General features: G+C 54.1%; 1 protein-coding gene across 1 annotated transcript; it reads left to right on the forward strand.

Moving 5' to 3' along the window:
* Positions 1-5,026: 5,026 nt before the first annotated feature.
* On the forward strand, positions 5,027-12,264 carry CRYBB2 (crystallin beta B2). Its single transcript, XM_045791541.2, has 5 exons — positions 5,027-5,080; positions 7,790-7,908; positions 9,109-9,241; positions 10,301-10,443; positions 12,096-12,264. The coding sequence occupies exons 1-5, from the start codon at positions 5,027-5,029 to the stop codon at positions 12,262-12,264; spliced, it is 618 nt and encodes a 205-aa protein (XP_045647497.1).
* Positions 12,265-14,671: the final 2,407 nt, after the last annotated feature.

Below are 14,671 nucleotides of genomic sequence, written 5' to 3' on the forward strand. Positions count from 1 at the left end.
GAAGGGAGTGTTGGTTCTGATAGAGTTGAGAACTTTCCCCCTTGAGGGTCTCGAAGGTTCTTCTAGCTCTGGTTCCTGTGTGTCTAAGGAGCAAACTGTGTTTGGGGACACGAAGGTCTATCGTCTTTGTAGCAAAGTGAGGCAGAGAGGAAGGTCCGAGCCCTCTCTCTCCATGTGTCAGTCAGGCTATGCTGGGTAACAAATGGTCCCCAAATGTTGGTGGTTTAACAACAATGGTTGAGTTCTCGCTCCATGACACGTTTCTAATGCTGGTCTAATGCTGGTCTTCTTCACCCAGTCATTCATCGGCCCAGGCTGATAGAGACTTCACACTCTACCAATGATGCATCTCAGGACAATGGAAGAGAAAGTGCTGGAAAGTCTGCAATAAAATGACCAGACATCTGAGACATCTCAGAATCCACCAGCCAGATCCATTGGCCACATGGCCCCACTTCATTTCAAGACCCGGTGGTTAACCTGCTCATGGATACACCCTATTGCCTGCCTTCCCTTCCTTGCTGATTCTTCCTGGGATCTCTTCTCAAATAAACGACCGGCACTTGAATGTTTGTCTTAAAATCTGCTTCTGGTAAAGTCCACACTAAGACACCTTCACTCCTGTCTGTATTTCTTTTTTTTTTTTTTTTAAAGATTTTATTTATTTCTTCGACAGAGATAGAGACAGCCAGCGAGAGAGGGAACACAAGCAGGGGGAGTGGGAGAGGAAGAAGCAGGCTCATAGCGGAGGAGCCTGATGTGGGGCTCGATCCCAGAACGCCGGGATCACGCCCTGAGCCGAAGGCAGACGCTCAACCGCTGTGCCACCCAGGCGCCCCTCCTGTCTGTATTTCTTATTCACTAATTGATTCAACCAGTCAGCAAATACCTTCTGAGCCCTACTGCGTGCTGGGTCTAGGCAGGCACTGGGGCTACGGACACGGCTGAGCCCAGCTCTGATCGAGCTTGTTGTCTAGAAGAGCAGACGGCTCAGGACACACCAAAAGCCAAGTGCTTTGAGGTCCCCCCACTAAAGGCTTCAGTGGGAGCAGAGCCCTGTTGGTTTCAGATTTCTGGCCCCCAGAATGGTGTGACGATGCATTTCTGGGGAATGGGCTTTTTCGGACATTATTTTTATTGTGCTAAAATATGCTACATAACATCAAAGTTACCATTTTAGCCATTTTAAGTGTGCAGTTCCACGGGCATGAAAGCACATTCACACGGTCAAGCGACCAGCGCTGCCATCCGTCTCCAGAACTTTCTCATTGTCGCACACTGAATCTCTGAGCCCGTTAAACACTAACCCCCCGTTCCTCCCTCCCTCAGCCCCTCTGACACCCACCGCTCTGCCTCCTGTCTCTATAAATTTAGCTACTCCAGGAATCTCATGTAAGGGGCATCATGCAACATTTGTATTTTGCTACTGGCATATTTCACTTAACATCACGCCTTCAGGATTCATCCAGGCTCTAGCACGGGTCAGAATTCCCTTCCTTTTTCAAGGCTGAATTGTATTCCATTCTATGGATACGTTTCGTGGATCCCTTCATCTGTCAAGGAACATCTGGGTTGTTTCCACCGTTTGGCTACTGCGGATAATGCTGCTGGGAACATGGGCGTCCAAGTATGCGTTCGAGGACCTGCTTTCGATTCCGCTGGGCTGTATATCCACGAGTAGGATCGCCGAGGGATAAGGAAATTCTACGCAGAAGTTTTTGAGGAATCACAGTACTGTTTCCATAGAGGCTGCACAATTTGGCACCCCAGGTTTCTGTTGTTTTAAGCCCCTCAGTCTCAGTCCTCTGCTACAGCGGCCCCAGAAAACTATAAAGCACTTCCCCTGCGTCAGGTACTGGACTCTGTGGGAACCACGGTCAACCAGGCAGACAGTGGCCCTCCGCTCGTACCACTTACCTTCTACTTGGGAAGATGGCAAATAAATGAGCAATGTCGTGTCAGGCGGTGAGAAGTGTTACAGACAGAAGCGGCATGGCTGAGTATGTGTGTGTGTGTGTGTGTGTGTGTGTGTGTGTGTCTGTCTGTCTGTCTGTCTGTCTGTTGGAGGCATGGAAGGTGGAGGAGAGCAAGCCTCACTGGAGCCTGGTCTCTGAGCCCCAGTGCTGTTCCCTCTCTCCTGCCTGATCTTGCATTTGGTCAAGACCCAGGCTGCCTGCGAGAGAGACATACACATTGGAGGAAATGTGCATAAAGGCCAGGGGCCCATGGGGCAATGGGTGCTCTTAGGACCCTAGGCCCCTGAGGTTTGGAGAAACCAAAGAGCGCCAGGTGCTGGGACAGTCCGGGGTCTTCAGGGGGAAGTTCACCCTCCTCGGCCTGCAGGATCAGGCCCCTGTCCACCTTGGCCCCCTAGCCTGCACCCTACCATACTTTGGCCACATTAACCTGCTTCCAAGTCTTTAAATAACACACCAGCCCCCGTGCATGGTCCCTTTCTGTTTGGAACTCTCTTCCCAGTCTGGTTTCCCAGGCTAATTTGTCCCCATCCCCGAGGACTCTGTCTCTCCCTGGGAGCTCTCCTGGACTGTCTAGACTGGGGTGGACCCCCTCCCTGATACTACACCCTGGACCAGAGCTTGGCACCAAGTAGATGCCTACTGAATTCTTGTTGAATGAATGAATGGATGGGTGGATGGGTGGAGGCCGGACCCTGGCAAACCACCCTCCTTTCCTTGTTTTTTTTCCCAGGGCCACTGAGATTTGCCTCTGTCTGCCTTCCCCCAGGGCTCGACTGATCACACCAGTGAACCCATCGTGCCCCCGCTCCTGGCAGCCGGACGGCTGATGCATGCAAACTGGGTATCCCCTTGCCCAGCCGCCTGACCACCCTGGCGTGGCCGAATCCAAAGCTAATGACATTATTGTGCAGAGACACAATGTCTGTGGGCATTTGCTGACCCGGGCTTTGGTGCGGGCTTAATCCAGTATTCTCGTCCTGCTTTCTGTGGGGACGCAGCGATCACCCGTCTTGGCACCGGCACTCCTGGGGAAGGTATAAATGCCACCTCCCGCCGACTGGGCTCCACGGGCACTCTCGGGGGCTGGTGTCACTGGTAAGAACGCCTCTCTTGCTTGCCTCGCCTTTTTCTCTCATCCTTATCCCCGATGGAAAGCTTGGGAGGCCTGGGTTCAAATCCAGATGCCACCCCCTTCTGACGCGGGGACCTTGGGCAAAGACTTCTGTGCTCTAAACCTCAGTTTTCTTTTCTTTTTTTTTTTTTTTTTAAAGATTTTATTTATTTATTCGACAGAGATAGAGACAGCGAGAGAGGGAACACAAGCAGGGGGAGCGGGAGAGGAAGAAGCAGGCTCATAGCTGAAGAGCCTGATGTGGGGCTCGATCCCATAACGCCGGGATCACGCCCTGAGCCTAAGGCAGGCGCTTAACCGCTGTGCCACCCAGGCGCCCCTCAGTTTTCTTTTCTGTTCAATGGGGAGATGGGTCATAAAACCTCCTTCGTCGTGGGGCTTAGAGATAACGGTGGGTGGTCTGATGCAGTGCCTGGCACAGAGTGCGGCCCCGGGCAATGCTCTCTATTAATACGAACCAGTCCAACAGCATCCTCGTTTTGCTAGGGACCAGGGAGGAGCACCCGAGGGTTTGTACGTGGAAAGAATCAAACTGGTGAAGGTTCAGCATTGTTTCTAGGCTGGTGAGCCAGCTCTCCCCATATCCACATTCCCAGGCACCTGCTCCATGTCCCCCGTTGGGGAGCACTAGTGGCTAGGAAGCCGCCAGGGCTCTCTGGGCACTCCCAGCAACAGGTGATTTCAAGGCCACTGAAGGTTGGTGGAAATATCCCTAATAATGCCATCACAGCTGCCATTTACAGAGCGTCGCTGCCAAGTGCTTGCCGTTTTCCTGCATCGTGGCATCAAATCGTCACAACCTGTTCATAGATACTGTTGGGTGCCACGACTGTCCCCACTTGACAGAATGGGAAACTGAGGCACAGAGAGTTTGACCCGCCCAGGGCCGCCATGCCAATGGACAGTGGGGCCAGGACCCCCGCGTTGAACCAATGGAGCTTAATCTTTAATGTGAGAAGGCCGATGACCAGGGCTGCACAGCAGGGTCTCTGACCCCGTGACAGGCTCGAAGGGTTACGTGGTTACATAGGGGACCAGAGCAGATCTGGCCCCCAAGCTGCTTATTCGAATTTCTTTTCTGAGGGACGGCCCGGCCTGGCCTCTAGTGTGGAAGGGGCTTTTGGAAGCTGGACGTTCTCTCTGGAGCAGGAGCTCAGGGGTCCCATCTTCACTGGGACCACGCAGGCTTGGGTTCACCGCTCCTCCTGCGGGAAAGAAGACAGTGCCAGTTTTCCAGACTTTTCTGACGGTCTCGCCAGCTAAGCAGGGCTCCTCGCTGCTGCCTATCACGGTGCCTGGGGTTCTAGCATCACACCCGCGTCTTTGCTTCCCTGTAGCTCGCGTTCCAGCACGGATGTGCGCACTCGTTGGGGGACGAAGACGGATGGCAGAGAGGAGCTTTCGGGGTACTGGTTGGGGTGGGGGGAGGCGGTCTGGAGGAGGAAGGTGGGGTGAGAAGCAGGGGGACAGGGGACTTGTGAGATGCAAAGGGGGAGCCACAGTACGGCCAAGCATGGCCGGTGTGTGGGTTCTGTGGCCCCCACTTTTCTTTCGGTCAGGACATTTCTGCATGATATCGATGGGTCTGCGTTCTGCTCCACTTGTCTGGAGCTGACTGACGGGGACCCATCTGGGACCAGACTCGGCTGAAGCTCCAATGTATCACCACTTTCTTAGCGGACCTCGTTTTTCCCTCCGGGCACACAGAAATGAAGCTAAGGACGGAAGTTCAGACCACCGCTTGCGGCCCCCGCTGCCCTGGGACAACCTGAGACCGGGGAGACCAAGAGCAGACCCTCAGGCCAGAGCGGAGCAGACCCCAGGCCCTCAAGGTGAGAAAGCCGAGGGCCCAGAGAGGTCCTCACAACCCCTTCCCGCATGTCTTCCAGGTCATTCCTGCACAGGACCACCCACCATGGCCTCAGACCACCAGACCCAAGCGGGCAAGCCACAGCCCCTCAACCCCAAGGTGGGTACCACAGTGGGAGAGGGCAACAGGGCAAGCACAGCCCCTGTCCCAGACTCAGTTTCCCTTCTGTAAGATCGAGTTGGCATCTTCCTTCCTGAAGCTCCCCCTCTCTGGGCTTCAGTCTCCCTGACACTGATTTGAAGGCCCCTCCCCAGCCCACGACCGGCATGCCGAGATTCCTGACACCAGCCTCCAGCGCTGGTGACTTAAGCGTCTCTGCCTTACCCCATACCCCAATGCCCATGGGGGCTCCCCAGAGCTGGGGTGGACCCACAGTCCAGTGAGAGAAGGGGCTTGCAAACAGGAGGCGAGGTGGGATTTCCGACCTGCTGTGTGACCCGGGCCAGTCGCTTGACCTCTCTGAGCCTCAGTTCCCTCCTTCGTAAAATGGGGAGAACTGGATTCAGGGCATAGGGTGGGTGTCAAGAGGCAAAGGAAACCAGCTTAGCCTGGCCTGAAGTGTGTCCCCCTGACACCATCTCTTACTGCTTGCTTTGCTTCCTCGTCCTCCCCATCCTCCTAGGATCCCCCCGCCCCCACAATGGCCAGAGGCTCATCATACCCAATCTGTAGCCAGACCTCTACCAGCGACCATCCACCTGGCCTCCTCTGTCTGGCTTCCTTCCGTGGCCCTGGCCTGGCACTGCCCTTTGGTCTGACATGGGGCCTCCCCCACCTGGGAAGCTTGAGCTGACGCAGCCCCCCACCCGCCGACCCCATTCTTACTTTCTAGAAGAAAGGCAGACAACAAACAAACAAATCGAGGACTTCAGGAGTGGGAAGTGTTTCAGGAAACATGAAACAGGGTAAGGGGTGAAGAGAGTGGGGATGAATGCGGAAAGGCGGTGTTAGCAGAGGTGGTCAGGGAGGCCTCTCTGAGGAGGGGGCATTACAGCGGAGACCCGGCGCACCAGCCACGTGAGTCAGGTGGGGGTAGGGGAGAACACTCCAGGCAGAGGGTGCAGTGCGTGCAAAGGCCCAGAGGTAGGAGCGAGCTGCGTGAGTCTCAGCACCAGCACGAAGGCCTCTGCACCGTGTTCAGAGCCACGCTGTCCCCTAGACACAGAAATCCAGCCACGTGTGCGATTCAACACGTCCCAGCAGCCACGATAAACCAGGACAAAGAAGCAGGAGACATTAACTCTCGTATTCTAAGTCATTAAACCCAATATACCCTCATGTAGAATCAATAGAATCATTATGAGAAAGAGATTTTCGATTCTTTCCTTCCTATTCTAAATCTTTGAAATCCGATGTGTCTTTTCCGTGACAGCACATCTTCATTTGGACGGTCGAGCACGTTCCACAGACATAGGTAGCTAACGGCCGCGGCATCGGGCAGCGTGCGTTTAGAAGATTAGATATGGTGTAAAAATGTGAGCCCCCGTGTGTTGATAAAAAACAATAGCCGTGATCATAATAGCTTCTGGGCTCTTCGAGGCCTTGTGGATACAAGGAGAGGCTGACCTTCCTTGCCCTCCTCCCCGCTGCCAGCCCTTGTCTCCCAGGCAGGGGTAATTGTCCATGAGCCTCTGACATCCCTGTTCTTGAGTCTTCCCAGTACCCTGCAAAAGAAGCATGATCCCCCATTTTACAGATGGGCAGGCTGGGGCTCAAGGCAACCAAGTTGCTTCCTAAGTTTGCACAGCCAGATGCAACGGGGTAACATCACAACCTGTGTCTCCTGACCCTCCTGTGGTCGAGTCAGTGACCACAAAGCCTGGACTGAGCCCATGGAATTTGTCTCGGAGCCCCACTGGGCCTCCCCGTCCTGGTTTTATCTCGCTAATCCCCGGCCTGGGAGAGAGGGCCCTGTTTACCCAGCCAGTGCTGACCAGTGCAGTTGCCCCTCCTGGGAGCCCGCTGGCCCGAGCCCACCTCTTCACCGGGGGGCGGGGGGGGGCAGCTCCCTGGGGAAGTGCAGCCACAGAACCTCTGCCCCAAATGTGCTCTGGGATCACGGAAGGGGGCAGCTGGCCTCCCAGTTAGTGCTCTTGGGGGGCCCCTTCAGCCTCCCTGATGGGGATCCTGCTGGCCCCCTTCCGTGGGCTGCTGAGAGCGCCAGGTGAGGCAAAGGGAGTGAAGCCGTCCCTTTAAGAAGCATCCCAGGGGAGGTCAGGAGGGGACCTGCAGAGCCAGGGGTAAAACAGGGTTAGGTTAGGGTAGGGCGGTGGGCTGGCTCTAGCAGGAGCAAGAGAAGCCCTACCTCACCTGTGAGCTGTGCTGTCTCAGAAACCACGTTTCATCAAGATCCCAGGGGCTCTGAGTGCTTGTGAGTTTGCAAAGCGCTGCCCCATTGGAAACAGCATCAGACAAACTTGGACTCCAACCTCAACTAGCCTCTTAGGCACCCGGGCTCCGTGGGACGTCCCTTACTTCACAGGAGTCTGCCTCCCACACACAAAGAGCAAACACTGTGTGCGAACCCTTACGCTTCTCTGAATCCTTCCTGCAAGCCCATGAGGAGGGTTCTGTCATTTCCCATTTCACAGATGCAGCAACCGAGGCTCAGTGAGGTCAAGTCCTGGCTCCGGGTCTCACAGCCGGTAACTGGCAGAGCGGGACTGTCTGACTCCGTGTTGAGTCTGTGACTCCCAAGGGAGGAGCCCAGCAGCTTCCCAGGAGGCTCTCGGAGCCCCCTCTTCACCCCCAATGCCCTGCTTCCCTCCTCCCCATGATGACGGGGCCGACCCTCTCCTCCTGTTCCAGATCATCATCTTTGAGCAGGAGAATTTCCAGGGCCACTCGCATGAGCTCAGCGGGCCCTGCCCCAACCTGAAAGAAACTGGCGTGGAGAAGGCAGGCTCTGTCCTGGTGCAGGCTGGACCGTACGTACCGGGGAAGGGGTGGGGAGAGGAAGGCTCGTCTGGTTGGGGGCCACCAGGGTGAGGCGCCTGGGCTGTGGAGCTGGGGGGATCTGCCCTCCTTGCGCCCCCTGGACCGTGCGATTTGGTGGCTGGCAGCCTCTGGAGAGAATTTGAGCTTTGGGGTCAGATAGAGCTGGGTTCGAATCCAGATTCCACCACTTTCAGGCTGTGTGACGCTGGACCAGCAACTTCCCTCTCTGAGCCTTGGCTTTCTTCCTCTGTGGAAAAAGCCTGACCCCAAGGCCAGCCACTTCCTCAAGGCAGGGAGATGGACACAGTGACTCTCGTGGACTTTTCTGGAGCTGCCAATCTCTGGCTCTGGGCGTGTCCTCCCTCTCCTGCGAGGTTTGAAGCCAGATGTCCCAGCTCTGCAGTCACTGACCCCTTCCCCAATCCGGGGCATCCTGGATTCCAGCAGATTCATGGGCACATGTGGCGGCCAGCAGCCTTGGGTCCCTGACCCCGGAGAGAAGGGGAGGTGGATGGTAGGACGTGACTCTGCCCTGCTCATGTCACACAGCTCAGCACAGCCCACAGGGGCCCGTCCTTGTGGTTCCCTGACCACTCCTTCTCTGCGAGAGCCTCAGGAATTGGTGGTGGCCACCGGTGACCCCCTCCCAAGGGGTCAGGGATCCTCGTGGGGTTCGGGGGTCCTGGGTGACCCATCCCACAGCTCAAGGTTCTCGGGGAATTCTGCAGAATGCAACAGTGTCACTCAAGTCCAGGTCTGCGGGTGTGGAGAACACAGCCGAAGGAATGCCCCTGTCCGGCCTCTGTTCCCCGACATGCTCTGGGTGTCTGGTGTGCCCAGGAGCACATCTTCCTGGACAAGTGAAGTTTTGACCATTTAAACACCGTATCTGATTCTCAGTTGCCTTTTTACGTTAACATTTGGATGGAAGAATTTCTCAAACGGACTTGACACCCCTCTGCCTTCTGTTTTTAGAAATAGAACTTTTGATATTTTTATTAAGGATTGTTGATGGTTCCGAATTGAGTTCTGGAGGACTGAGGTGGCTCGGCTCTTGGCTTGGCAGTGTCTGGAGTTTGATGGGGGAGCTGGGCAAATGTGAGCCCTGGGCGCTCGAGTGACTAGCTGGGGTCCTGCCAGGGGAAGCTGGGGCTGGCCTGACCTGCCCTCTCTCTCTGTCTCCACTGCAGCTGGGTGGGCTACGAACAAGCCAACTGCAAGGGTGAGCAGTTTGTGTTCGAGAAGGGCGAGTACCCCCGCTGGGACTCATGGACCAGCAGTCGGAGGACGGACTCCCTCAGCTCCCTGAGGCCCATCAAAGTGGTGAGAGCCTCCTGCTGCTTCTTGCTCCCTCTTCTTTGCCTCCTTGGAGCCAGGGCTCTAGGGACCAGGAGGGAGCCTTCATCTCCGGCACTAGGACCCTTCTGATGGGGCGGGGCACACTTCCTGGCTGTGCAACCTCGCATAAGTCATTCACTTCCCCGGGCCTCAGTTTCCCATCTGTAAAATGGGGATATTTGGATCTGCTGCCCTGAGATTCCTGAGGTTAGAACCCATCACAGAGCAATTGCTCAATAAACAGTAGTCATCCTGAGTGTGAAAAGGAATTCTGGGATTGGGTGGGGAGGAAAATGTGCATTAGCTCGTGTTCATAACTCATGCTGGCGGGACCTTCTGGTGCTTCTTGGATCTTGATTCTTACTAGAATGTGAACTCTTAGAAAGGGCCCAGGGCCCAGCAATGCTCAGGTCCACTCCCAAGCCTCCCCAAGGCAGGCTAGCCCACCCCAGAGCTTGATGGAAGTTCGGAGAACTTTGGACTTAGCACCCCATGGACCTGGGTTCCTACATTGGCTCTAGTGCTCCTAGCTGTGTGACCTTGGGCAAGCAGCTTTACCTCTCTGAGCCTCAGTTTTCTCATCCGCCAGATAGCATAAGGGTCTCTAAAGGGTTAAAGGGGATGGCTAAGAATAATGTCACAGGAACAGGAAGATGGGAAGAGATGTGGTGAGGAAGGAGAGCCAAGAGAGCCAAAGTGCCTGCTTGGGACCCCACCAGCCTGTGTTTCTGGGTGTGTAGATCGTGTCCGCCATTTTGTTTTTGTTTTTGTTTTTTTTTAAAGGGAGCTGAGGGAAAGTAACATATCAGAATTGAATGTGCCTCGAATTATAGACTCTGGAGTGTCACTTGAAAACAACCCAGTGGGTCCCCCAACAAACGGCCGTGTTTAACTGCTGTTTTTGTAGACACTTAAGTAGCAGGGTACTGGGCCAGAAGTCTACAAGCAGATTGTGCTGATCCCAATGCTGGGGCATCTGGACGGGTGGGAAGGCTCACCCTGGGCTCCTCTCCTGCGCTCCCTTTCCCCGCTCCCTATCAACAGGACAGCCAAGAGCATAAGATCATCCTCTATGAAAACCCCAACTTCACGGGCAAGAAGATGGAAATCATAGACGATGACGTGCCCAGTTTCCATGCCCATGGCTACCAGGAGAAGGTGTCGTCGGTGCGGGTGCAGAGTGGCACGTGAGTGGCGACCCAGCCCAGGCTGACCCTGCCCCAGGAGCCCAGACCTGAGGGGTTGGGGTCCTGAGACCTGCTCTGCCCTGGACCCTGCTGATCTTGTATATTTGCGACCTCAGTCTTCCCTTTGGAAAATGGGTGTGGAAATCGTGAGCTTGTATGTGGCTTTCAGGGCCTGCGGTCCCATCCAGATCTGCTTTTTGGCCAATACCCTACCTCTGGGGGAGAGAAAGCGTGGCCTTAACCTCATTCTCCAAGAGCAGGACAGTGAACGTTAGAGGGGTACAGGTGAGGCAGAGTCAGGGGGAATGGAAGGGTAGAGATGAGTTGAGCGGTCTTACCAGAGCTGTGAGTGTCAGGAAGTTCAGCCCACACTGCTTCTTTACTGCATGAGTCCCTGAGTTTAGAAACAGGATGTGTCATTTCCCATTGAATTTAACTTCCTTGGTGCATAGACTCTGGCCATCACCCACCGGGAATTTCTCTTGTGCAAAACTTCGATTCTATGGTGTCGCAGACAGGCCAGCGGCAGGGGTGAGCTGGAGCTGGCTCGTACCAGTTTGCAAGAGCCAATTCCTCCATTTTCAGAATTTTTGCGAGCTGGAATCCTTGGGAGCTCAAAATCAGCCATAGTGGGAGTATTTACACCACAGAAATTGGAATATGATACAAATCAAGACCCTTTTCCCTCCAGAGAGCTGGTTTACCAACACATAGTTGCTGGTAAAATAGTGTGCGGAGTTCTGTATCCGTGATCCTCTTCGTCTATTCATTCGTTATGCAATTTGTTGAGTGCCACTACGTGCCAGGCATCATGTTTGGTGCTCAGTATGTCAAGGTAAAGAGACCTGGCTTCTGCTCTGTAGAGCGAACAGCCTCGTTGGGGTCAACAGTTAATAATTTAAGAATCCGCCACAAATCTGGACTTCCTCCCTGAAGAAGGGACTCTTGAACTCAGATCCCAAGAAAGCGTAGGAAGTGCAGGTGTAAAGGGAGGAAGGAAGGTCATTCCAGACAGAGAACAGCATGTGCAAAGGCCCTGTGGTTGAGGGGCCTGGCGAGTCTGAGGGACTCTACAAACTCCAGACTGGCTAGTGCACAGAGAGAGAGGGACACAAGACTGAGAGGTAGAGCTGCAGGTGCGCCACGGGGTGGCCAAGCAGGTCCTTGTCGGCCAGGACTTTGTAACATTTGGGGGAGAAGAAACTAACTTTCATTAGGTGCTCCAAAGAGTGAAGGACACCCCCCCCCAAGGCTGGCAATGACTTCAAATGACAGAGGGATCACCGAGGGCTCCTGGGACCTAGCCTACTCTCTTTTGGCCTTGCAGCCAGGCATGAGGTTGGCATGAGGGTGGACAGAGGCAGTTAGGAGACCTGTTTCATTCTAGGTTTCAGTGGGCTTGAGATCATCCCTTCCTCTGATCCCAGTATCAGGTGTGCAGTCAAAAGTTGCTTCAAGAGGTAGTGAGCTCCCCATCAAGAGAAGGAAGAAAGCAGAGGCTGGATGCCAGAAGGGTGGTGTTCCTGCTTAACAATCAGGAAGTAAGAAATGATTGGGAACTCCCCCTTCCTGGCGGTTTATGGATGCTCTCCTCTCTCTCTCTCTCTTCATCTCCTTTGTCCTCCACGTCCCCCCTCACCCCTGGCCTGCAGGTGGGTCGGCTACCAGTACCCTGGCTACCGCGGGCTGCAGTACCTGCTGGAGAAGGGAGACTACAAGGACAGCTGTGACTTTGGGGCTCCCCATCCCCAGGTGCAGTCCGTGCGCCGCATCCGTGACATGCAGTGGCACCAACGGGGCGCTTTCCACCCCTCCAACTAGTGCCCCCCTTTTCCTCCTTCCCAGGGGCTCGATCTGCTGCCCAGGATCCCCCCAGACCTCCTGGCGAGTGAATAAAGTGTGACTAGCAATTTGTGTGTTACACTGCCTTTTATCTCCAGTGGGAGCTGGAGTGGGTGCTGCTTGCGTGCATGCGTGTGCGTGTGTGTGCGAGAGACAGAGAGACAGAGAGACAGAGACAGACGGAGAGAACCAGAAAGTGTCTGGACTGGGGTAGGACAGCAGAGCCCTCACGGAGACTCTAGAGCTACTTGGCTGTGTGACCTCGGGCATACTCTCCAACCTCTCTGAGCCTCTGTTTCTTTGCCTGGTTTACAACCGCCTTTGCCCCAGGAGTGGCTGGCTTGGCTGACCTCCTAGCTCCCTTTTCCACGGTTGCTGAGAATCGTCACTCGAGGGGCACGTGAAGGATTCTCCAGCCCTTAAAAACGCCCCCGCTGCCTGCCATTCCCACCTCCGTATGCGATCACCTGGACCCTGGCAGTCTTCTTCGATCTGCCAGAGGAACCAACAACCCTACACTCCCACCGGGTCCCAGGGACATGGCCCAATTACATGTCTCTGCCTTTGCGTGTTCCTTGCTCCCTCTGTTCCTTATCTGGTGGGCTTGATCACTTAGCGTCACGGTCGGCCTGGATTCTAATGTCTGTTGCGGAGCCCTGGCCCGTGATCCGGCCTCAGACAAGTCATTTTGCCTCTCAGAGCCCCCATCTTTGTACTTGGGGGGGAAAAACGGGGGGGAAAAATAGCTCCTCCCTAATCTGGTTTTGTAGAGATGACATGAGATAACTCAGGCGTTCTCTGGATAACGGGTCATCATTTGCTGGTTCCTGGTAGTGCAAATATCTACTCCCAGAGGGCAACTTCTTTTCACTTTGGATTTGGGACCTTTTGATGTCATGGTTTTAAATTTTGCTGTCGTCTAACATCAGTCTGTTCCTTTCTGGTTTGTACCTCCCCTGTCTTCTTTAAGAAATTCTTTCTGACCCCAGGTCACAAATATATTCTCCAATATTTTTTCCCCCTGAAAGTTCACAAGCTGTGCTCCTCACATGTAAATTCTCAATCCTTCTGGAGCTGGTTTTTGTGTCTAGGGCATGGCGGCTATCTAGGCTCTTTTTGGATCTCCGTTTTTCCACTTTGGGCCACCGTGGTCCTGGAGTCATTTCTTGAGAAGTCCGTTTCCCCCACGGCGGGGCAATGCTCCCTCTGTCTCCTGTAGGATTGGCGTGTGCACTCACGGAGTCTACCGATGGGGTCTCTCTTCTGTTGCTTGGGCCAATCTGTATCTTCCTGTGCTCTGACCACATGGTGTCAATGATTAGTGCCTTGTAGCAAGTCTCGAACCATTCTTCTTATTCAGAAAGATTTAGATAGTCTCACCCTTGCGTACCTCCATATACAATCATCTCCTTGAATCTGAAAAATGTGCTCTAGTGGTTAACATGTTTACCGCGAGGTGGGGACTAATCAGTTTCCATTTGTTCCTTCATTCTTTGGCCAACACCTACCGAGTGTCTATGCTCTTCCTGGAACCGGGCAGAGAACGGGATACAAAGTAAGTAAGACAGACCCCCCTGCCCCCAGGAGGCTCCCACTCTGGAGAGATTGTAATAGCTTGACAATAAGACCATGGTGATTATTATGGGTGAATTGGTCTCCCCCCAAATCCATGTGTTGAAATTCTAACCCCTGAGGATCTCAGGATGTGACCTTCGTTGGAACTATGGTTGGTGCAGAGGTAATTAGTTAAATGTAGATGAGGTCATAGTGGGTAGGGTTATATGACTGGTGTCTCTATGTAAAGGGGAAATTTGGAGACACACACACACACACACACACACACACACACACACACCTACACACATGGGGAACACCATGTGAAGACGCAGGCAGAGAATGGAGTCATTCAGCAGAAGCCAAGCTACATCCAAGCCACCAGAAAACCACCAGAATCTAGGAGAGAAGCATGGAACACATTCTCTCTCCCATGCCCCCAGAAGGAGCCAACCCTGCCGACACCTTGACCTTGGACTGCCAGCATACGGAATTGTGAAAGAATACATTTCTGTTGTTGAAGTCACTCTGTTTGGGGCACTTTGGGACGGCATCCCTGGGACACTAATACAGTGATGGCAAGAGGAAGGGGCCAAGGACACCAAGAGAAGGCAGGGGTACTGCCTGGGGCATCAGACCTCCCAAAGAAGTGGGAGTGTTGGAAGAAGAGTTGGCATTTTCCAGGCAAACCTTGGGGAGAACAATCTTGGCAAAGGGAACAGAGTATGCAAAGTTAGAGATGCAAGAAGGGGCATGGTGTATTCCAGTGTTCTAGGCATAGAGGGCATTTCAGGGCATGGAAACTTTGAAGGTTGGCTAAGCACAAAGTCCT

This window comes from Ursus americanus, chromosome 30, assembly GCF_024610735.1.
Source record: "Ursus americanus isolate L20-20 chromosome 30, mUrsAme1.1.p, whole genome shotgun sequence".
Taxonomy (NCBI): domain Eukaryota; kingdom Metazoa; phylum Chordata; class Mammalia; order Carnivora; family Ursidae; genus Ursus; species Ursus americanus.